This window comes from Aspergillus neoniger, assembly GCF_003184625.1.
Source record: "Aspergillus neoniger CBS 115656 unplaced genomic scaffold BO87scaffold_6, whole genome shotgun sequence".
Lineage (NCBI taxonomy): Eukaryota > Fungi > Ascomycota > Eurotiomycetes > Eurotiales > Aspergillaceae > Aspergillus > Aspergillus neoniger.
The window spans coordinates 531,401-552,160 of record NW_020291134.1 but is presented as its reverse complement, the minus strand read 5'-3'; the positions used below and the strand labels follow the sequence as shown (position 1 = coordinate 552,160).

The 20,760-nt window shown below is 50.1% G+C and overlaps 8 protein-coding genes and 1 non-coding gene across 9 annotated transcripts; 5 read left to right on the top strand and 4 right to left on the bottom strand.

Moving 5' to 3' along the window:
* Positions 1-113: 113 nt before the first annotated feature.
* BO87DRAFT_373813 (sugar porter family MFS transporter) lies at positions 114-2,188 on the bottom strand. The gene is made up of 5 exons (XM_025622641.1): positions 1,551-2,188; positions 999-1,471; positions 594-939; positions 461-537; positions 114-401 (listed from the first exon to the last, which is right to left on the bottom strand). The coding sequence occupies exons 1-5, from the start codon at positions 2,071-2,073 to the stop codon at positions 162-164; spliced, it is 1,659 nt and encodes a 552-aa protein (XP_025482904.1). The 5' UTR covers positions 2,074-2,188; the 3' UTR covers positions 114-161.
* Positions 2,189-4,255: 2,067 nt separating this feature from the next.
* Positions 4,256-4,783, top strand: BO87DRAFT_301227 (V-type ATPase assembly factor PKR1; the record flags this gene model as incomplete). The annotated part of the gene is made up of 1 exon (XM_025619154.1): positions 4,256-4,783. One exon carries the CDS (start codon positions 4,256-4,258, stop codon positions 4,781-4,783), a length of 528 nt encoding a protein of 175 aa, XP_025482903.1.
* Positions 4,784-5,851: 1,068 nt separating this feature from the next.
* BO87DRAFT_207053 (anaphase promoting complex subunit 2) lies at positions 5,852-8,838 on the top strand. The gene is made up of 2 exons (XM_025618601.1): positions 5,852-6,444; positions 6,504-8,838. Exons 1-2 carry the CDS (start codon positions 5,923-5,925, stop codon positions 8,814-8,816), a joined length of 2,835 nt encoding a protein of 944 aa, XP_025482902.1. The 5' UTR covers positions 5,852-5,922; the 3' UTR covers positions 8,817-8,838.
* Positions 8,839-8,896: 58 nt separating this feature from the next.
* On the bottom strand, positions 8,897-10,448 carry BO87DRAFT_373808 (TauD/TfdA family dioxygenase). The gene is made up of 4 exons (XM_025622640.1): positions 10,053-10,448; positions 9,711-9,976; positions 9,396-9,656; positions 8,897-9,335 (listed from the first exon to the last, which is right to left on the bottom strand). The coding sequence occupies exons 1-4, from the start codon at positions 10,326-10,328 to the stop codon at positions 8,972-8,974; spliced, it is 1,167 nt and encodes a 388-aa protein (XP_025482901.1). The 5' UTR covers positions 10,329-10,448; the 3' UTR covers positions 8,897-8,971.
* A 1,128-nt stretch (positions 10,449-11,576) lies between these two features.
* BO87DRAFT_t94 lies at positions 11,577-11,648 on the top strand. The gene has a single exon. It is a non-coding gene; the product is annotated as a tRNA-Gln (tRNA).
* A 423-nt stretch (positions 11,649-12,071) lies between these two features.
* On the top strand, positions 12,072-13,051 carry BO87DRAFT_373807 (uncharacterized protein). The gene is made up of 4 exons (XM_025622639.1): positions 12,072-12,319; positions 12,384-12,490; positions 12,558-12,586; positions 12,663-13,051. The coding sequence occupies exons 1-4, from the start codon at positions 12,256-12,258 to the stop codon at positions 12,886-12,888; spliced, it is 426 nt and encodes a 141-aa protein (XP_025482900.1). The 5' UTR covers positions 12,072-12,255; the 3' UTR covers positions 12,889-13,051.
* A 772-nt stretch (positions 13,052-13,823) lies between these two features.
* On the top strand, positions 13,824-15,015 carry BO87DRAFT_206977 (uncharacterized protein). Its single transcript, XM_025618599.1, has one exon. The coding sequence runs from the start codon at positions 13,962-13,964 to the stop codon at positions 14,988-14,990; it is 1,029 nt and encodes a 342-aa protein (XP_025482899.1). The 5' UTR covers positions 13,824-13,961; the 3' UTR covers positions 14,991-15,015.
* Position 15,016: 1 nt separating this feature from the next.
* On the bottom strand, positions 15,017-17,593 carry rfeD (putative transcription factor RfeD). The gene is made up of 5 exons (XM_025618600.1): positions 17,283-17,593; positions 16,885-17,053; positions 16,677-16,828; positions 16,211-16,615; positions 15,017-16,153 (listed from the first exon to the last, which is right to left on the bottom strand). Exons 1-5 carry the CDS (start codon positions 17,403-17,405, stop codon positions 15,476-15,478), a joined length of 1,527 nt encoding a protein of 508 aa, XP_025482898.1. The 5' UTR covers positions 17,406-17,593; the 3' UTR covers positions 15,017-15,475.
* Positions 17,594-20,314: 2,721 nt separating this feature from the next.
* Positions 20,315-20,695, bottom strand: BO87DRAFT_373804 (uncharacterized protein). The gene has a single exon (XM_025622638.1). The coding sequence runs from the start codon at positions 20,600-20,602 to the stop codon at positions 20,408-20,410; it is 195 nt and encodes a 64-aa protein (XP_025482897.1). The 5' UTR covers positions 20,603-20,695; the 3' UTR covers positions 20,315-20,407.
* Between the last annotated feature and the right edge of the window lie 65 nt (positions 20,696-20,760).

Here is a 20,760-nt window from a genome sequence, read left to right as displayed (position 1 = left end):
TTCCGACAAGAATAGCAACCAGTAATCTACTCAACGTTGCAAATTTCATTTCACGTCACTCATAAATTCGTAAGTCCTAACTAAATAGTCATGTTATACACAAAGAATTGAACTGCACTGGATCTACCAGTAGATCAGTGCAACCGTCTTCACAGGCAACATTAGGCCTCTATCACGGCCTGCTCCTCCTCATGCAACAGGTCTGCCTCGATAGCACGTCTACGAGCCTGCTCTGCTTCGCTCGAGTTATCCTTAAAGACCTGATCCATCTCTTCCAGAGACCTGCCCTTGGTCTCAGGGACGAAGAAGAGTGTCCATACGAAGGCCAGCGAACAGAAGACTGCAAAGAATACGTAGGCGCCGTATCCGGTATCTTCAACAAGCGGCGGCGTGATCAAGCCCTATTAGACATTCATATTAGTACTGCGCTGTATCTTGCTGTTATTTCAGATTAACTCACAATAATAAAGTTGTTCAGCCAGTTAGAGCAGGTTGAGAGGGCCACACCCTTGGCACGGAGAGAAGAAGGAAACACCTCTGCGATGAGTTAGACACGAGTGGCATTCCAACATTTAATGGGGGTAGACACTTACCAGCTGGCAGCGCCCACCCTACTGGACCCCATGAGCCACCAAAAGCAACCATATACAAAAGTAGAAGAGCGACGCTGGCCCAACCCTGTGCGCGGTGTGCGGGCCAGTTGTCGGAGTAGAGGCTAACCAAGACGGCCACGATGATATGGCAGATTGCCATGATAGCTACACCCCAAAGCAGAAGAGCCCGGCGACCGAATTTATCCATGGTGGAAATACTGGTCACCACACCCACCAGCTGTCCCACGTTCACGATACCCGCCATCAGGAGTTGCATGCTGTAGTCTAGTCCCATCGTCTCGAACAGTGTAGGTGCGTAGTAAATGAGGGCATTGATGCCAACGAACTATCCCCGAATGATTAGTTGCTTTCCGGGATGATTTTCTGAGGCATCTTGCTGCTCACCTGTTGGAAGAACATCATCATGACACCAATGTGCGTCCTCCGCCAACAACCCTTTTTGAAGCAGTCGGCCCAGCATGCCAGATCGAGCAAAATTGCGTTCTTGATTCCACCACCCTGCAGATTTGGGTGCTTTTCTGCATTGAGTTCCTGATGAAAGCGAACCTCGGCTTTGATATCCAGAAGCTCCTGTCTGACGCGCTTATCGGATGGAGGCAACTGACGCAGCTTAGACAGACTCTGAAGAGCCTCCTGCACCCTTCCTTTGGCAACAAGCCATCTTGGAGAGAAAGGCAGTACAATGACACCCGCCGACAAGATGAAACCCGGGATCAACTGCAGCAGGAAGGGAAGGCGCCACGCCCACTCTCCAGACATGTACCTAGTACCATAGGTGATCCAGTATGCAATGACAATTCCCAGAACGATGAACAATTCTTCCATAACCAGAAGAGTACCACGGCACTCGGGAGGACCTATTGAATTTACAGGTCAGCTGACGCTCATTGTACAAGTCATGTAACCAGCTTGGTATGGAACAGTCATAATACTCACTAATTTCCGAGATATACAAGGGAGCCACCATGGACAGCATACCAATCCCCACACCACCAATCAGTCGTGCCACAGTCAACATAGCATAGTCGACCGCTGCTGTCTGCAAGACTGATCCAACCGTGAAAATGCACACTGCGACGATGATCGAATAACGGCGAGAGATTTTGTCCGCAATCCAACCCTGGTTCATGGCACCAAGGAATGCTCCTAGCTCGATCATCGCTGTCATCAAACCTTTCCAAAAGCCGGAGTTCACCTCGGGGAAACGCTCCAAGAATTGGTCCATGACCAAGATGACCGAGACTACACCTTGATCATATCCGAATGTGAGACCTCCCAGCGTCGAGCAAGCGGCACACATGAGGACGAACGGGTTTGCTATGAGTCCCCTAATACCTGGGGGGCCATAAGGCTCCCTTTCGGGGAGAGGGTCCTCTGCATGGTGAGCAATGCCCCCTTGGATGGAAGAACGACCATCCGGGGACAGCTCCTTTGCAGGATCTATAGGCTTCTTATCCATCATGGGATGGGAAAGGGAGAAAGAAAAAAAGGGGAAGAGATTATTGATTCAAGGAGAAGGGATGGGTGTAGGCCCAGCTAGATCGCAACAGCGATGCCTCTTGTCGCTATCGAGATAGCACGTGAGTGGATTTACAAATGATTGACCAAGAAAGCAAAGAGGAGACGCGAGTTACACCGCAGCTTATATAGATACATCAATTGACTACAGTTAACCCGGCCAGCCAACCAGAAGGAACCAGATGCCCAAGGAAATCAAGAGACCGGAAAGCGACATGATTCGCAGCAGACAGAACGGTAGGATTTGGACGATTCCATAGCCATGAAGCAGAAGGGGGGAGAAGAAAAGAACCCTAAGCTGCGATCTGCAGGCCAATGTCGAATCGTAGTGTCTGGGTGAAAGTGGGCCGGCGGGCGGAGACCGTCAGGGAAGTGTGAGAAGTGGAGGTGGTGAGGCCAAACTGTGGTCCGGTTTAGCGTATCGCAGTCACCCTGGTTCGAATCCACTAGAAAAGCGCAGGCATGGGATGGAACTACATGGAAAGCCGGTTTGGTCTTTAGAGAGCGAACAGCTTCCAATTCAGAGGATATATAGCCAATTTGACAAGCCCACCAAGAATATAACCTTGCTTGTCATTCCTGATACTCTGTGCCTCCAGATATTCGGTTGGTGTCCCGATTGGGGAAAGCAAAACATCCCGTGACGGTAACACGTGCGGACATCACCATCTCGCATTCCGGCCAGATGAGCGAATTGACGAAAGTCTCACTCTGTCTCACCCAGTTTTAGTGTCGGAGTAAAGCCGTCCTGTCTGGGAATCGGTTGTCTCCCAGCTACTTACTACTGTGGTACGGAGTACAAACCCCAGGATAACCTTTAGGATGTCTCCGCATCCGCATGGCTACAGGCCCGCTATTAAACGCATGGTCGAATGAGCTGGACGCATGAGACTGCCCCGATATATGCTCGATAAGGCACCCCATGTCCTCGTCATCGTACTTCAACAGCCGTAGATCATATACTGACATCTTCATGGATGATACCTCTTCAGTCTGCCAATCACAAGGTTTTCTGGGATGTCCGAAAGCGGGTGCAGGAGGTGCCGCAGGAGCTACTACCAGCATTTACTCAGTACTACATCATCTTGAACGGCGGAATGCGGCAATCGAAGCGGAAGCCATCAGGTCGAAAGCCGATCAGCGGTATTTGATAGATGGGCCAAACCAAGGGAAGTTTAACCAAAGTAGCCGTGTAGGTTACCGGAAGAAGATACATCCAGTTGTAGCTTGACTTGGCTTTGGGATGTTCGGGCCCAAAAACCCAAAATGCGCGCTTTCTTATTTAGCAGGATAGGTATAATGGAGTAACATTATCATTGCATATCCGTCGTGAGTTGGGGATCGGTCATTCCGACCATCCAGCGGTCATGATCATGAGAGATCGATGCCTGAAGGGAGAGTCCCGTGATGATAAACCGGGTATTTCACACCCATCGCTGCCTTAAGTAGTAACCTAAGTAACTTAGTAGTAACGTTACGGCGAAAAGAAAGGGCAGCTGCCCCTCCGTCGGGCGGGCGTGACGGGACGCTCTCCAAACTCACCCCCAGAAAGAGTCACTCCCCTTCAATATCTTCATTCCTTCTTTTCCTCCCTCTCGATAGCCCACCAGCTTCTCATTTTTACCTCCCGTGTCTTTCTCTCGATAATTAGCAGCTGTATCTCTCCCCACGGGGATTTAAACTTCACCATTAGCTCCTGGCAAATCGGCCTAGGATCCAGTTCCCGTTCTCCTCTTTTTCCCCACCTTGAACCTCGACTCAAACGCCGACCGTCTGCCTGCTTCGGTCGACTACCAGTCGTCTCGTCCTACCTTCCCATCTGCATCCTCTCTTCTCCCCTCCGAACGGCATTTTTTTTTTTTTGGCCACCGGTCCGCAGTTGCGACTGAGATCCCGGTTTGCTGCATAGTTTGTCATCCTCGATCCCCGACATCCCGGCGTTGCTAACAGGTTGTTGCAACTATCCGTCCACAGGGAAAGAAGAAAAACTCAACAACAACAACGGATTCCAGTTTCCGACATCAACGTCATTCCACAGTTCCCCTACCCCAGAACCGCTTTCTGTGACCCCAAGTCTCCAGCCGTTCCCCGCAACTAGCCGCAATCGCGCGTAATCCGAAATTATGGGCTCGTTTATGGAGGACCTCTGGTCTAGCATCTTTACCCCGGGTCCCACCCCCTCCCTCCTCATCGCGACCAACGTCACCTTCGCTGCCCTTCAGGCTCTCCTGTTCGCCCTCCTCCTCGCCACGTATAGCATCCACTTTTTCGTCCTGTCTATCTTGTCCGTCGCCCTATGGTGGTCCATCAACTGGTTCGCTCAGGAGCTTAGGCAGGTGCAAGCTGAGGAGGCGGAGAAAAAGCAACAATCGGAAGAGCCTGCAGAGAGCCAAGCCAAGTCAGACGGCAGTCGGAAAACCCCGGCGACTCTCGACAGTGCCGGGAGTGATACGGAAACAGAACTTCTGACGGAGCACAAGGGTGCTGCTGCCACCGCTTCCGCTCCTCGGTCTCTTGCTGCTTCGGCAACACTTCGGCCACCGGAGGAACAAGGCGAAGTTCGGAAGCGCCTGAGCGTCAGCGGTGAGAGCTCCGGTTACCAAAGCACCGATAGCGAGTGGGAGAAGGTAGATGACGGTAAGGCGGCCTAGGCGTACACGGGATTGGATCATTGTCAGGGATTGTTAGTACATCAACCTAGGGGCCCGTGTGGTGTCCCGACTTACTTCTTGACCATTCTGCGTCGGACATGGGCCGATACGGCCTCGTTGCCATCCACCATTTCCGTCTGTGTCCCATATAGATACCAGAGAGGCATTCTGTTTGCTGCACCGGCAAGATACCCTATAGATGACTGATACATGCCGGGCAATGGAATGAAATGTAGACCTGTTACTTGATACTTTGATGGTCCAGCAATACAGGATAGTATGACCAGGTTGGTGGCCGCGATACTTTCTTGCTTCCACTATAGCTTCTAGCAACAAAGTCCCGCGGCAAAGCTAGATGCCCGGTCTTGCATGTAGTCCGGATATCCCTTTGCCCGCTCACATGAAGAGGGTTGGTGTTGTTGATATCTCATGCGGGGTTTTGACCCCCGCTTTCAAGCTGCATGGAAACCCCGCCGGGGCACTATGGGATTGACCAATCTAGACATGGCGTTAGATATGAGAGAGAGATGAGTACTGCTGTGCTAATGAGCATAGGTCTCGGCTCATAAATTGTCTATCATCTGACTAGGAGGATGTACACCATGGCCTTCTCTCCACCCACACTTAGAACGAGGTTATGTAGATGCATGCAGAAGGTTCTGTATTTGCCTGGTTGGTCTGTTTTAGGCATTCTCAGTTCTTTGCTCCCTTCTCAAGGACGCGAGAGCATCATGGCGAGTTCAGTAAAATTCTTGATATATATTCCAACTACAAATGTTAGATTGAGAATGCTGGTGGCATCAACAGTTTTCACAAAATGCGAGATATTGACCAAACTAAACCTATGTACTAGTATATTCAATAGATACAAAGCAGCATTAATGCTGGCGGAAATCAAGGCCAAAGCTAGCTCTATATATTCTGAAGCTCCTCTATGCAATGCTTCTGATTGCACATTTCCTCTTTCGGAACTCTTATCGATAAGCATGTTGATCAGATGACTAAGCGCATTATCCATGATGGTGCCAAACACCGGCATCAACAAACACCCCTCAAGCCATGGCATCCTGGTGAAGGAGTGCTCTCAGACGCGACTCATCCAGATAAATGATGGAGTGAGCCATTGTTGAACCGTCAACATGCCATCCACAACCACAAATATCCACACCAGTCGCCGACGCGTCTTCAACTCCGTCCTCCCCTCCGCGTCCCTAGAAGATTTCCCATCCGCCGGCCTCGCAATCGGACCTACAACCTCCACTCTCTTTCCGAATTTCTCCTCCGGCACGAGAACCCGCGATAGCAGCTCGCAGTATCGATCTTCAATAACGTCAGATAAAACCGATATTGACGAGCCATGGATGGACCAAGCGACATTGGACCGCGCCTGGCAGGTTGCGACAAAGTTCCTTGCCATCCTGGATTGCGGGTTCGATATACTCTACCGATATGAGGATATAGGAGAGGCGAAGTTTCTGCGCTTGACAAATCGCGACAAGAAACCTACACAGGAGGTGATGGACGCCCTGGAGTACTTGATGAAGCCTTTTACAATGGGTTTGGATGTGACGGAGGATATGGCGCAAAGGAATATTCTGGATTGGTATGCATATGAGATGCGGAGGCACTTTTTGAAGAATTTCAGGGGTGGGCTATATAAGGTAGGACTCACATCCAAGCTGTCTCCAGCTATGTGTGGTACTGATCGTGGAGTATGCAGCTTCTGAATTATCCCCAGAAAGAAAGGTTGCTACATAAGATCGTGGACTGCCTGCAGCTGGCAAGGAGGATATACTTTTCGCATTTGATGGAATACTTACTGCCGCTTCTCGATACTTCCGATCAAGAGCCTATGTTCGTTAAGCTCCGGACGTCGTTCCACATGATGGTCGCTTATGCGTTGCCGTGGTCGTTGAGGTCTACGTTGCTGACACATGTTATTACTACGGAGGCCTTGGTTATCCTGGGGATTGATACTTTGGGTGAGGAGAGAGATGACGAGTCAGAGAGCGTTGATGATATGGAAGTCGATCGGCAATTCTCGGTCTCGTACCAGGACTGGCGAAAGCCCTCTGTCGAAGCCAGGATGAGTCTGATGGCTGGAGAGGATGCGCGTGTTAGTGCGTCTCGAGAGGTCCTTCTGGTGCTCTTTGATGGGCTACAGATGGTTGGCATGGGCGGCGACAAGGCGCAGAAGGTCTTTGCTAGCGTCATGGATACCATGCTGAGCGAGTTCATTCGGGCAGCATACACCGGGCAATGGGAAGGGCCTTCACTAGTCGTCCAGCATTTACGGCACTGGATTGAGAACGTGTTCGCGCGGCTGGTCGTGCAGGTCCTAGCAATAATCAACACCCCTGAATCTGGGATCAGGGAACCGGATAGTCTTGATGTCAACCTGAGTGATGTGGAGAAGTGGCAGGAAATCGGTATTTCTCGCCTTGGGGCTCTCCGGGCAGGCGAACTCTTCGATATCATTGTTGAGTGGCCTGCGAGCAGTGGAGCTATCGAAGATTTACGGCACTTTGCTACGTATCCGGCAGCACGATCCCATCTAACGCACTCTTTCATTGCCGTTCTCAACCAGCGATTGCTGCACCCAGGTGCATCTACTGTCGAGATTCTGCAGGTGTATATCTCCATTATACGGGCATTCAACCTGCTAGATCCCAAAGGAGTGCTTCTGGACCGGATTGCTAGGCCCATTCGCAGATACCTTCGCGACCGGGATGACACCGTCAAGGTCATCGTTGGCGGGCTCTTGTCTGACCCGGCCGATGCTGATGGACAAACTGCTTCTCATACGGACACACTGGTAGAGTTGTCAGCCGAACTGACCAAAGCACACCAGAACTCGCTGCGAGCTGATAGCGGCGAGCTTGACTGGGATGACATGAATTGGGTGCCCGACCCGGTTGACGCGGCACCAGACTATCGAAAGTCGAAGACGTCCGACGTAATTGGAAGCCTTATCAGTCTGTTCGAGTCCAAGGAGATGTTCGTCAAGGAGATGCAGAACATGCTGGGCGAGCGACTACTACAGAAGCGCGCCGACTTCGACCAGGAGATGTCCGTTCTGGAGCTTCTCAAGGTACGCTTTGGTGATAATGCTTTGCAGGCCTGCGAAGTCATGCTGCGGGATATCTTCGACTCCCGCCGTGTTGACGCCGTTATACGCAATGACCAAGGATTGAGCGGAAAGCGCAAGGCTCAACTGCCAGTTACTCCTGACGGCAGACGAGCAACAGAGGATGACGAAGACATGCCAGAGCTTCACGCCAAGATCCTCTCGCACTTCTTCTGGCCTGAGATTCAAGGGTTGGAGTTTAATGTTCCAGAGGAGATTTCCTCGCTCCAGCAGCGGTACGCGCAAGGGTTCGGATCGCTGAAGCAGTCGCGCAAGCTCACCTGGTTGAACGGACTCGGACAGGTCACTGTGGAGCTGGATCTCGAGGACCGCGTGTTCATGGACGAGGTAACTACCTGGCAAGCCACCGTGATCTACGCCTTCAATTCTCCGTCAGATGAGGCCGTGACCAAGACAACGGACGGACTCGCCAGCGAACTCGGTATGTCGACTGCACTCGTGCGCAGCGCATGTCTCTTCTGGGTAAGCAAGCGCATTCTTGTGGAAACACAGCGGGATACATTCCGAGTCTTGGAGGTCCTTCCGAGCGAAGAGGGCGATGCATCAGGTGGAGAGCCTGGGTTACCTGGCGCCGGCGATGCGGAGGACCAGTCAGCAGAATCGGCACAAGCAGCAGCCGAGGCAGATGCAGCCGCAGCAGCGGCAGCGAAGGAAACGGCCGAAGCGGCGGCGATGGAGAAGATGAATTTGTATTGGCAGTTCATTGTGGGCATGTTGACCAATCAGGGCGCAATGCCACTGCAACGGATCGTGATGATGCTGAAGATCGCCGTTCCGGGAGGTTTCCCATACAGCAACGAGGAGCTGCGAGAGTTCCTAGCCGGGATGGTGTCGAAAGGAAAGCTGGAGATCATCAGCGGAGGCAGCTACAAGATTGTGCAGTGATTGCATATTATGTCAATCCCATAGACGAGGAAAGCTTGTATGAATTACGAATAATGAGGTACATGAGGTAGAGCAAAACTCTCTAATTTAACATGGTATTGAAGCTAAACGTACACATTACAGACATGAATTTCATTTGAGTCGTTTTGACCCGTTTACTCAGCATCCAGAGGAGCCACCGGGGCCTGATCATCAACCTGGATACCACCTCTCTTCTTCTCATTGCTATCCCAGAACGGCAGCTTCCATCCGCCCTCGCTCTCCGGCGTGGCCAACCACAACCGCATGAGATGGCGTCTGGGCGTAGGCGGGGCGTGATCAACATAGGCCGTGCGTGCATGCAGCACATGGGAGTTGGCCAGGAACTGAATATCGCCGACTTCAAGGATCATGTGTAGTTTGACGCGGTTGCAAGTCGCCTCAAGGACCTCCAGAGCTTCAACCTGAGCAGCCGAAAGCGGAGGGATGATTCCAGCGTCGGAGAAGCGAGTGAGAGAGCGCACATAGTAGGGGTCCCACCTGCAAAAGTATCAGCACAGTCCTTCACTCATCGAACCATCGAAGACAATGGATACGTACTTGGTATAAACGCGAGGGTTCTCTCCACGCTCCAGATAAACAACACTCGTCTTGATATACTCCTCCTGTCCCGTGCTCGTCTCGCCCTTCCGGTCAAAGTACCAGATAGGCTCCGTGAGAGTCTTGAGCACATCCGGGCGCTCCTTCGCCAGGACATTATAGACATTGTGCGAGGAGCACAGGTCAGATTCACCGCCCTCCCTGGCGCGGTGGATGCAAAGCAATCCAACGATATCGGAGTCGTCTGCGTGGAAGAATTGTCTACACAATTAGCTCATGCCAAAGAAAAAAAAAAGCGAATGAAGTGATACACACCTAGCATTCGTGCGATAAATCCGCACAGAATCAATCTGCGTCGGATCCTCGCCCAGATCCTTCACATGGCCGAGCACATGGCCCCGACTGTTCTGGCTAACAAAGTACCCGAGATACGTGCCGAGACCCATGTACGCGACAGCAGACTTGTGGTTTCCCCACTTCTCAACAGGGAAGCCCTTGAAGAGGATGAATCCCTTGCCGTCGAGGAGGTCGGCGCGGAGTTCGTGCAGGCGGGCGGCTAGGTTGGGGAGGGGGAAGTTGCTCTGCCAACATTATCAGCACACTTACCCTACCTTACAACAACCATACACCAACAAGGATAGTAAATAGGTGGCTTACCTTGCTAATACCAGTCATGGGAATCTTCGCCTCCAAAAACCCATCCGCAGCGGCGGACAACTCCTCAATCTCCTCCTCCGTGAACCGATGCGTCCATTTCTCCGGGTTATTGCTGTAATCCTCAGGCTTCCAGACCGTGGGGCCGGTGATCTCCTTGGGGAATTTATCGAAGGGGTGAATATGTTCGTAGAGTGGAGGGTGTTGACCCGTGGTTTTTAGTCCGTCGGGGAAGACGTCTAAGGGAATGGTGGCGGGTTGTTGTTGGGTTAGGGCCATGATGGATGGAGTCGGAGTCGAAATTCAGTAGAGTTGAATAAATAAATAAAACGAGATCTTATCAATCAGATATTGATATCAACGCCAGTAGTAGTGGTAGTAGTAGTAGTAGTGCAGTAATCAATCAAAGACAGAAACTGCAAGGAAAGGATACATCAGTAATATTTATATACCCCTCATTCCAGAAACCTTTCACCCCTCACATCTTCATTCGTTCCACCCCTGGCCAACTCGCCGAGCATATTCGGAACGATAAGCGATGTAACCATCAGTGGAGGGGAATTGCGTGCGCCGTGACTATACGTTGAAACATCTGCGACTTCTCATAGGAGGAGTGCGCCGCGGGTGTTGAGTCGGCGATCACGAATGTTGATTTGCCGATGGCGCAATCTCGGCTGTGGCTGTTGTGATGCCCGCGGGAAAGGCTTGTGATTGATTATTATTATGCTGCGGATTGTCTGATTAGTTTGTGAGATGGATGTGAATAGTTTTATCAGTTCTTATATTGTAGTATACAGTTGGTTTATTTAGTTGGTGGATGAAGTTGAATTAATCTTAGTATCTACTTACTATTAGAAAGACGATGGCTGGTAGATGGTAGATGGTGGATGGATGGCTAGACCATGGAGGGTCGGGTATATGAGAGGGATGATCAGCGGAGTAAGTGCCGGTTGATCGGTAGTAAGTTGTAATTACTATTGAAGATGAATTTCTCGGGCGAGAGATGGGATAAGTATGATCTTATGTTTCTCGTTTATTGGTGTTTCGAGATGATGGGGTCGTCATGATAGTGGATGGGGTGAGGGCATGTGTTTCCTGATCGGGTAGTAGGTTCTTTGGTTGCGGAGGGATGGTACCTGATTATGATAAATTGCATATGAGTTGCATAAATTCGACTGAATTACGATTTAAATACATCTGAGATAATAATGAGAAATGGTGCTTTCAGTAAATTTGATCCATTCACATGCAGATCGAAGATGGTGATTGATTTACTCTTGTCTACTACAGTGCCGGTTGCTCCGCAGTAGTATCAGGCAAGACAACAGGAATTTTCGTATCATTATAAAACAGGGGCTAGTCAAATACAAACTTAGTGTGATTTGAAAAGAGATATAGGATACAAAGTATATACAGTTAGTCGCAATCCTGATATGGAAACTATGCTAAAGCAAAGGCAGTAAAGAGAAGCTGTTTCCAAACAATTATTTTATTTATCCTACTACAGTGACATCTATAACAACAACAGGTTGTGTAGTGTAATGGTTATCACTCTGGATTCTGATTCCAGCAATCCCGGTTCGATCCCGGGCACGACCTTTTTGACTTCCTTCACGTTGAGATGTCCCGAGAGTCTCTTCTTTTTGCTCTTCACCTTCTACTACTTTCCTCTACCGAATCTACTGTATCATTCATGATAGTCGACAAGGAACAAACCAAGCAATTGAACCACAGTCTACCACCTAACCTACTGTATACCTACTGTATCCGCGAAGTATATGGCGGGGCGGCCGCTGACAACAGAGTCTGCCACCTGCCTGAAGGCGGTCAAAAAATACACAGAATCCCAGCTCACTTTTTCGGAGCTGTTAAGAATTATATCCGTATATATCCGCTTATATCCGCACCTTTCTCTGCGAGGTCGATGGAGTTCTGCCGCTTTTGTCGGTAGAATGAGCGGTCATACCAGGCAATACATTGCTCCGCATGACGTTGAGGGGTTATCCATGCCACCATGTACCACTCAGTACATCCAAGCAATTCAGGAAATCATCCTGTCTAAATGAAATGCCTTTGATATCTCTTGTATATACTGTGCACACTCTGTGTCTACATCCCCAATAACCAGATACCTACCCTCTAAATGAACCATCTACCTTTCCTCGAATGAGCAACTCAACCACAACTACCTAGTAGCTATTACCCGATGGCTGACGTCCTGCGACGAAGAGGAATATACAGAACTCATTGGATACATCCGCTCTCGCAGGGTTAGTATCATCCATTGATTTTTTGACTTCCATATCGTAAAACAGGCACTCTAAACCACAATAGCCCTAGGAATAGCATACAGACAAACCTCCCTGGAGACGCTGTCCGCAAAGGCCGGAGTAGCGTATAGTTATACCGTAGACTTTGCGGGGACGTCTATTAAGAGAAGGGTGAGTTTATTCCCTCTTCCCTTGCTATTAAAGGTAATGCTGAGGAATGATGTTATTTGGCTATTAGTATCCCCGTGTCGTTGAGGGGAGGATTCAGTGAGTATACACCTACTACCATGACTATCCAGACCACTCTAATCGGATATACTACCCTGTACTAATGTACATATAGAGGAACAACACCCCACCTCTCAAGCAAAGACAAAGCCGACGGCCAGAAAGTCGTCACGGTTGGATTCCATGCCCGGAATGGAACAAGATATCTCTCCATCCATGCTCATGGCGACGGTACTTGGAAGGAGTTTCTTTCAAGGGCGGGAAAGGCTGTTTTGCGTAAGGAGAGGGATGGATCTCAGAGGAGGGCGATGCAGGGGAGATTGAGTAAATCTTCCTGCTAGTGATTGTGATTGTGTTTGTGGTGGGTTATTGATTTAGCGGTTGTATTTGGCGTTGGCATAGCTTCTTGGTTGTTTCACTCGTCTTCTTTTTGACCGTGAGTTCAGTTATGTTATGTGGGTATTTAGACTTGCTTTTGTGTGTCGGAAGGTGAATGAACCCATGAAAATCATTTTACTGTGTATGATACTTTCTAATCACAATGGATCTAATATAGCACACATCAATACTATGTATCATCCGCAGTAGTATTATCTACTACACAGCAGCGCCCCCCCATATATAACAGTACGATCCAAGCAACATCCATTGCAACTTACCATGCAAAAGCTATAAATATTGACTTTGCTAGAATAATCCATTCACTAAGTTCCGGGCTATAACTCCGGACCAGAGAATACGCCGGTAGTATTGGTTTGCGTAGCGTACTATATCAGCAGGAGATAATCCGACTAGGAGCATGTTTGAAAACCTGGTCAAGGTTATAATTTTGACTTTCTACATCTTGGACGGTGGCTTGAACGAGGCGTTAAGGTTATTGAAGCGTGGGTACTTTGATCAGGATGATGATTATGACATGCTTATCGCTTAATGCTGATGGAAGTATGACTTGTGTTGCCATTTTATCCAGATCGTTCTTTATTTGGTTTCAGACATGTAGGGTTCTATTTTACAACAGTTCGAGTTGAGTCCGCTGGAAGTAGTGCAAGAGTAACTGTAGCAAAAACCCCAACTTGGATACAACCAACGTATTATCTCACCCATGGACCCATAGACCCTTTGAAATGAACCCTATGGGCGTAATATAATGACAAGCAGTAATTAAATGCCATCTCAACCCAAATCGCAATAACCTCCCCGAACCAGCGAGATTCAACCCTAAAGCGGCGCGCCCGCATCTCGATCACCTACCGAAAGAGGCAACTCGATCCCCAGGGTCCGCGGTTCCACACTTTCTTTCTCGCCTTATCAGACTCCCAATCTGTTTAGATAATAGTTTTGGATCGGACGCATCTACCCCTCACCACTCTCCGAAACCCCTCAATCATCCTATAACGCACGCACACAGGACATTATGAGATCCCAGAAACACCTGCACATCGCCGTCCTGGACGTCGACGTCCCGGTTCCGAACGTCTACTACGCTCGCGGTCTTTATAGTACCCAATTTCGCAAGCTGCTTCGGGCTGCTGCGGGGCGGATTGCAGAAGATGAAGGAAGAGACGAAGAAATTGAGATCCACACCACTGCATTCGATACTCTTGGTGGTAATTTGCCGTCGCTAGCTAGTTTGAGCACGCAGCCTACTGCCACAGTGACCAAGGCTGGGGAGGTTATCAATCCGCTGGCTTTGCCTATCACCGGTATCTTGATTACGGGATCTGTGGCGTCCACGTATGGTGCTGAGTACCAGTCTTGGGTTGCACCGTTGCTGGAGTTCATTACCACTGTGTATGAGCAGTATCCGCATGTGCGGATCTTTGGAAGTTGTTTTGGCCACCAGGCGCTTGCAGAGGCTTTGCTTGCGGGATCTGCTTCGGCCAATGAGGTCAAGGTGGGATGTTGTCCCGATGGGAAAGAAGCTGGACTGGCGCAGGTTGAACTCACAAAGGGGTTTGTGGACGCATTTCCCTGCTTGAGGGGAAAGCGCGCGTTGAGACTGCAGATGATTCATGGGGATTGGGTGACGGTTGAGTCTTCACCTGAGAAAGCGCTTCCCTCGCCTTGGATGAACATTGGGGGATCAAAGCCTTGCCCTATTCAAGGCTTGTATTGTCCAGGACGTGTTCTGTCCTATCAAGGCCATTTTGAATTCGATTCATTCGTCAACCGAGAGACATGTGTCAACTTTGGAGGGAGATTGGGGTGGGCGAAAGAGCTTGTCGAGCAGTATGTGACGGCAATTGGAGACGTGGACGGAAACGGTGATGACTCCAAACTAGCCGCGGAGGTGCTGGTAAGATTCTTTGCGGGTGAAGATGGCGCGCATGACAAGCAATGCATGATCAAGGCACAGGATGAGAAGAGCATGGGAGTAACCAGGTTGATTGGCGGTCTGGTGGGCCAGTTGATGGGTGGGAGCTGGTGGTCCAGCAAGGCATAAGAGAGTAGCATAGAAGCCCTGGAAATATGGGAAAAAGATGAAGACACCATCTATTCAAATCAAACTACATCAATGTTCAATATATTCGTAAATGCGACCCATGTAAATCATCCAAACATAAACCAAATTGTCATGATTAAAACACCAATGCCACCATGTAGTATATATACCCGCCCAGCGTTGTTGTATACCTACCAAACACCCAAAATCCCGGATTTTCATAAGAATTCCTTATCATGGCATGTGAGAATCATGGTCGGGCCAGCCCTTCAATAACTCGTTCCGAGATATAAACAGTCAAGGGCGACATCATATACTCAGCGACCACTGGGTGATTCATGTGCCTGGCTCATGTCATTGCTCCATAATTTTGAGTAACCGTGCACCCTCAAAGCCATTAATCGTAACATCCGTAAAACATAAAATTCGATCAGAAGCTCACCAGAGTGCGCTTCATTCTGGAGACATCAAGAATAGGGGTGTATTCACCTGAAGTCGAGCTGGAAAGCTTTCCATTTTCCACCCACAGTGCGGCAGCGAGGGCAGCCTCGGGGACTGGGATAGCTTGTTGGTCCATGAGACATTGCGCTGCCCGGACTCGACGTCACATTCCTAAAGGAGGCAGGCGGACTGCTGATGAACAATCCGACACACTCTCGACACACGCCACAGATGCACTCCGTACAGGCGTAGCATTCATTCAAAGCCCACGGGCGTTTGCAACTGGCACAATAGATTTGGATCTCTCTGTTGCGGTATGACGCCGGTGTGGGGTTTGAGAACCGATGATGCTGGCGCTGAGATGCAGAAGAAGGATACATGTTCAATACCGGGCTAGACTCGTTGTTGGAGGTGCTCATGTGACTTGAGAAAGCGTAGGTTTTCCCTGACGCCGTCGATGCCGAATCTAGCGAGGATTCAATGGAGGGAAATGGTTCCAAATCACTATCACGACTGCGTGCGGTGTCAAACGGCGGCGGCGTTAAAGACTTGTGTAGCGGTGACGCCGCATAGGCGTGAGGAGGGAAAGGCCGATGAGAGGTCGGTGGCGGCAGTCCAGGTGAGGGTTGAAAAGCCGGTGGTAGCGATGACCGGTGATTGCCGACCGAAGGCGCCGAAGTGATATTGGAGATTAACGGGGGCATTGTAGGCGACCGACCAACCTGTGGCTGAGATTAGCACATGTCTGAGCTTGTTCTGCGGAAAAAGCAGGCACATACATCCGAATTGTGATCGTCATCCGCTTCCGTGGCCGAGGTAGCTGCCTCAATCAAATCTTCCCAGCGCTTGCCTTGAGCCCATGCGGCAGTCTGTGGTTCCGCAGAAAGCGCCTTGCGATCGCCCAGACTAGGGCGTCGGCCGTATTCCTTGGATCTAGTCCGCTCATGCTTCGGTTTTCTAGCTCTAGAAATGGACGACTTGCGAGGACGAGGAAGCTTGTCTCGATGCTGGATGGGAGGCAGGGTGGAAGAGCGACCGGGCGGGGAGTGCGTCAGAATGGACGGGAGAAGCTCGCGAGGACGAGGGGATGAGAATGGAGGCAGCGAAGCCTCCTGCTTGAAGTGCTCCCTCAGGGAAGGCAGTTCAACGGATCGCAAGCGGTCTCGGTCATTGTCCGAGTGAGTCTCCTAGCGCACCAGTTAGGTAATCTTGCTTTTCTACTGCTCACAAAGTAGTCTAGCATACCATGTCCGTATCCCAGTCGGAAGCTAGACGGTTGTGGTGCAATTGCGCCAATGCAACGGCGGCGGTCGCTGCCGCGGGATGAGTCTCGTCAATGCCCCGCGGGGTTGCCGGAGAGCTAGCGTCAGCAACGTAGATATCCCGATCAGCAATTTCTATAGCCAGTCAGTTGACGTTCTGAGAGCCACACATTCCAGCCATGATGACCGACCATTGCGTCGCCGAGATGGAGCTTGAGTCGAGGGAGATAGATGGGCCCGTTGGTCTGGAGGGGTGGTCACCATCAAGATGAAGCTCTCCTCGGTTGCCGGGAGCTTCGGAATGTAGTGGTTCGGGTGGGCTCTCCGGATGTGCTCCTGCATGGAGCGATAGCGCTTCTCCTGAAGGGCAGAACAACATGTTAACCACAAGCATTAGGCTTGGATAGTAATGCGACAGATCATATTATTTTTTCTCTCCAGCTTGCGCCCGCACTGGTCCTCGCACAGAGGTGCAGGCTGCTTGCTGACCATTGCATGAAAGTGGGGCTCGGATCGATAGCGGGCGGGAAGAAGGAGCAGGAGGGAAAGCTGAGAGGGGGAAAAGGCGAGCTGAAGGAGTACTACTCACACCCAGACATCTCTTCCGGCAATTGGAGCCATCGTTATTCTTCAACGGACACACCACTTCATTATTGACGTCGGTGACCGAGAAGGAGCTCGTTAGCGATGCTCGCGGCGGCATGGTCTGCATGGATCCGTCCTGGCGGGGTGGGTTGGAGGGTCAAGCCAGCGAGCCAGCACAAGCACACAAGCAAGCTTGAATGGAAGCACTGAACTAGATAATAGATCAAGATCAATTCGTTAGGGCACCGTCAACCCTCCCAACGCATGCTCCAATGTACAGCACAAGAAGGAGAAGGTAAAGAAACGATGAGTATGTCAAGCAAGTAATTTGGAGAGGCGAAAAGATGAAGGAGAAAAAGGATCGGGGAAGAGGTGGAATCCGTGGTCGAGAAAGCTAGACGGCAAAGTAATAGAGTGTATGAGTAATATGGAGATAAATTCGCCCTAGTTGTTGCTGTCCAGGCTGAGCTATTCTTTTTCGGAGCCAGTTGCGGTAGTTACTATCAATGTAGTAAGATTGTAATGTACTCCGAAGCAGCAGCAGCAGTACTACTAGTAGTAAGTAGTAGTCAAAAGCACGTCCGACGTAGTGGCAGGAAACTAAAGCATCACAATCGAGGAATCGGTCAGGTCCAGGAAGGGGGAGGGGGGGGGAAAGGTCAAGGTCAAGGAGCTAGGCCGATTACAGGTCTTGTCCAGCCAAGCTAGTCTACGAATAGGCTAGTGACCTCGAAAAAAAAGAAAATTGACAGCCAAAGGATTGGGGGATGGCAAAGACCCCACTAGGCAAAAACAGAAATCTGACCTAAAAAATTAAAAAAGGAAGGAAAAAAGAGAGAAAAAGTGAAAAAAGGCGACCAGCAGGCGACTTGTCCGGAGGGGAAAAACGAAAAAAGGAGGGTGGGAATGGTAATCCACTTACAAATTACATGATTTTACATACAATACCAGGAAAAAGTCAAAGAATGATTGAAAAGAAAGAAAAGAAAAAAAAAAAAAAAAAAAAAAAAAAAGTGGGAAGATTTAGTCCGAAGCACGCCGACCGCGTGGCTTGTCCCATGTAGCTTGGACTGGCTAGGATGATCGGAGGATCCAGGATTAGTGAACAATCCAGAAAACGTCCTCGTGCATCAGTAACTGGACTTGTAGGTCTCGAGGCGCTGGGATAAGGTATCACGGAGCACTGGATCGGGTGACACGATAAGCATACTACTACAGCCCGTACCGCGGATGAGAGGCGAAAAAACGAGGGAAGCTCACGGGCAAGATAACGGACATCCGAAGGGAGCTCCTGGGGGAGATTGTTGATATTGGTTGGCTTGTTAGCAGCTACGCAGGTATCCAGAAGTTATTACTAGACTGCTTGCTACATGGAGCTACGACGATAGCTTGTTAGCCAAGCAGCAGGGGAAAAGTCTTTCAAGCCATTCTCATCCGATCAATCCCTATGAGGCATTATCATCCTGGTGGTGATACAGCATGTGCTCGTTCTCGGTATTACGATTTCGTACCGCAGCGGTATCTGATGCCGATTGCGCCTATCGATAAAGTGTGGGACAGCGCGATATCCGCACACATGAATTTCGGTCCTCGCTTCGTCGCGAACATTACTCTTTTTGTAGAGTATATTTTTGCTGAAAAGATGTTAATCAGTATCTCATCCTTTACTGCTTTTATAGCAGTTTATTCTTGTACACTAGACAGTCCATATTGTACAGTGAGGCACTGTAGAAAGCTTCGGATCCGGATCTACTCTGCTGATAAGTCTGTGACACTTACACTCCACTGGAGCTCAGAGCCGGGTCAAGCTTACATTACATTACCGGAGCCAAAGGAGGGGTGACATGGGGAAGGGGCACTGCCTTCCTAGTTGGGATGGCGGACACCTCCGTAGCTCAGTCAAGGGTATAATTTAAGGACATGGCTACTCGGCAAGGACTTCCAGCAGCAGTCATCCTATATGATCCGTGCGATTCATGTCCGCGTTTGAAAAGGGCAAACAGCTGAATTTTGACTGACGGGGTCTTGGTCGACCGAGACTTCCGTCCCTCAGACAGATGCAGGTTGGCTGGCTAAGCTGGTCAAATACCATACCATACATGCATACATACGGTATGGTAACGATGACCAGCACTTCGGGAATGCCGGTGGAACCCCTCCATTCTTGAGGGGGTTGCGACAGCTGCAGCATCAGCATAATTAGCATTGACTACGGATGAATGGGGGTTGGCCTTGATGGAAGATGACCGATACAACACAATGGTCACATTGCTCGCAGGTAGTCAGTTTAGGCAATTCCAATGGGTTATTGTAGAATCACGTGGTGAGTGAACAAGCTGGGCATCCGGCCATGTGCGACCTACCCCTCATTGTTCTGGTTCATTTTCCACCACCACCACAACCACCAGCTCTCCCCAGCTCTAGGTTGAGCTTCCATGCAACCCAAGCACAAGAGCTCCCAGCTGGAGCTTTCCAGTGGAAAGGGCCTAAGACCAAAGCAGTTAGGCCACTAGTGGCGAGTCCAATTTAGTTTAGCGCGACGCCACTCCAGTTCCTTATTCCCGTCTGAGTGGGGCTCTCGAAACGGGTGTACCTTAGCAGGCGATGGGCGAGAGGAAATTTTTCCATCTTCTCGAAACAAGTGGCCACCGCTGATTCCATGGGAGGCTGGGGCAAATCGCTGGCTAACTGTGTCTGGACTCTGGAAATCCCCCCCGATGTTGATGGCTATGCGGAATTCCGCTTTCCGGGAGAGGAAATAAGAAAAAAAAAATAGTTACTACTACCCTGAGACCTGGGAAAGACAACACCCATGACCCGGTGATTTCAAGGGACCAGTCCAACGGCCGAGAAGAGTGGTGCCTCGGAATCACACTATCGCAGGTCACCGGTGTGGAGGGGTTGATGCCCAAGTTGCCCTTAAGCGAAACTGGTTGCCGTGAATTCCCGCGCTTAGCTGGAGTGCACACAAGGGAGAGGGGAAAGCTCCGTCCTTGTTTAAATCCTGATCCGTTGGCCGTGCTGTCTTTGACCCTCTCAGCCACTATGGATACTAAGTCAATGGTCAAAGTAGTGGTACTTTGTCGGGGCAAAGAAAGTCTATGCACCTGCACACGCGGCTAAGAGGTTCTAGCTCGGCGACATGAGGGGACGGCCCTGCTGTAGCCTGCTTAGCTTCGGTTCGACACCTACGGACTTCAGCCGATATGGTTGATTGTTCCCCCCAGCCGCTAGTCTTGCAGAGGAATGTTCACGACAATCCACGGCTCTAATTCGATATGCAAGGAATAATGTCTGTTCTCTGACCTGGTCTATAATCCACATGGTTGCCATTGGTCTTTCAGTTGCTTTACCAAAATCCTCACCGACACAGAGTTGGCCTGGAAAAAGTTTCGCATTCCGTGCGGAGAGAATTCTATTCTTGGAAAAATGAACCTCCAATTGCCCGCCAGTCAGAGCGTGCGGTTGACCCTTGGGTTTTA

Bases quoted from the DNA above. Each gene is read 5' to 3' on its own strand.
- BO87DRAFT_207053 (XM_025618601.1), top strand. From the start codon at position 5,923: ATGCCATCCACAACCACAAATATCCACACCAGTCGCCGACGCGTCTTC. The intron at 6,445-6,503 runs GTAGGACTCACA...TGGAGTATGCAG, and splicing joins TCAGGGGTGGGCTATATAAG to CTTCTGAATTATCCCCAGAA.
- rfeD (XM_025618600.1), bottom strand. From the start codon at position 17,405: ATGCAGACCATGCCGCCGCGAGCATCGCTAACGAGCTCCTTCTCGGTC. The intron at 17,054-17,282 runs GTGAGTAGTACT...TCTGCCCTTCAG, and splicing joins GCCGGAAGAGATGTCTGGGT to GAGAAGCGCTATCGCTCCAT. The intron at 16,154-16,210 runs GTATGTGCCTGC...TCTCAGCCACAG, and splicing joins ATGACGATCACAATTCGGAT to GTTGGTCGGTCGCCTACAAT.
- BO87DRAFT_373808 (XM_025622640.1), bottom strand. From the start codon at position 10,328: ATGGCCCTAACCCAACAACAACCCGCCACCATTCCCTTAGACGTCTTC. The intron at 9,977-10,052 runs GTAAGCCACCTA...TAATGTTGGCAG, and splicing joins CCATGACTGGTATTAGCAAG to AGCAACTTCCCCCTCCCCAA. The intron at 9,336-9,395 runs GTACGTATCCAT...ATACTTTTGCAG, and splicing joins AACCCTCGCGTTTATACCAA to GTGGGACCCCTACTATGTGC.
- BO87DRAFT_206977 (XM_025618599.1), top strand. From the start codon at position 13,962: ATGAGATCCCAGAAACACCTGCACATCGCCGTCCTGGACGTCGACGTC.
- BO87DRAFT_373813 (XM_025622641.1), bottom strand. From the start codon at position 2,073: ATGGATAAGAAGCCTATAGATCCTGCAAAGGAGCTGTCCCCGGATGGT. The intron at 940-998 runs GTGAGCAGCAAG...ATTCGGGGATAG, and splicing joins TGATGATGTTCTTCCAACAG to TTCGTTGGCATCAATGCCCT. The intron at 538-593 runs GTAAGTGTCTAC...AACTCATCGCAG, and splicing joins AGGGTGGGCGCTGCCAGCTG to AGGTGTTTCCTTCTTCTCTC.
- BO87DRAFT_373804 (XM_025622638.1), bottom strand. From the start codon at position 20,602: ATGTGGATTATAGACCAGGTCAGAGAACAGACATTATTCCTTGCATAT.
- BO87DRAFT_373807 (XM_025622639.1), top strand. From the start codon at position 12,256: ATGGCTGACGTCCTGCGACGAAGAGGAATATACAGAACTCATTGGATA. The intron at 12,320-12,383 runs GTTAGTATCATC...AAACCACAATAG, and splicing joins GATACATCCGCTCTCGCAGG to CCCTAGGAATAGCATACAGA. The intron at 12,587-12,662 runs GTGAGTATACAC...ATGTACATATAG, and splicing joins GTCGTTGAGGGGAGGATTCA to AGGAACAACACCCCACCTCT.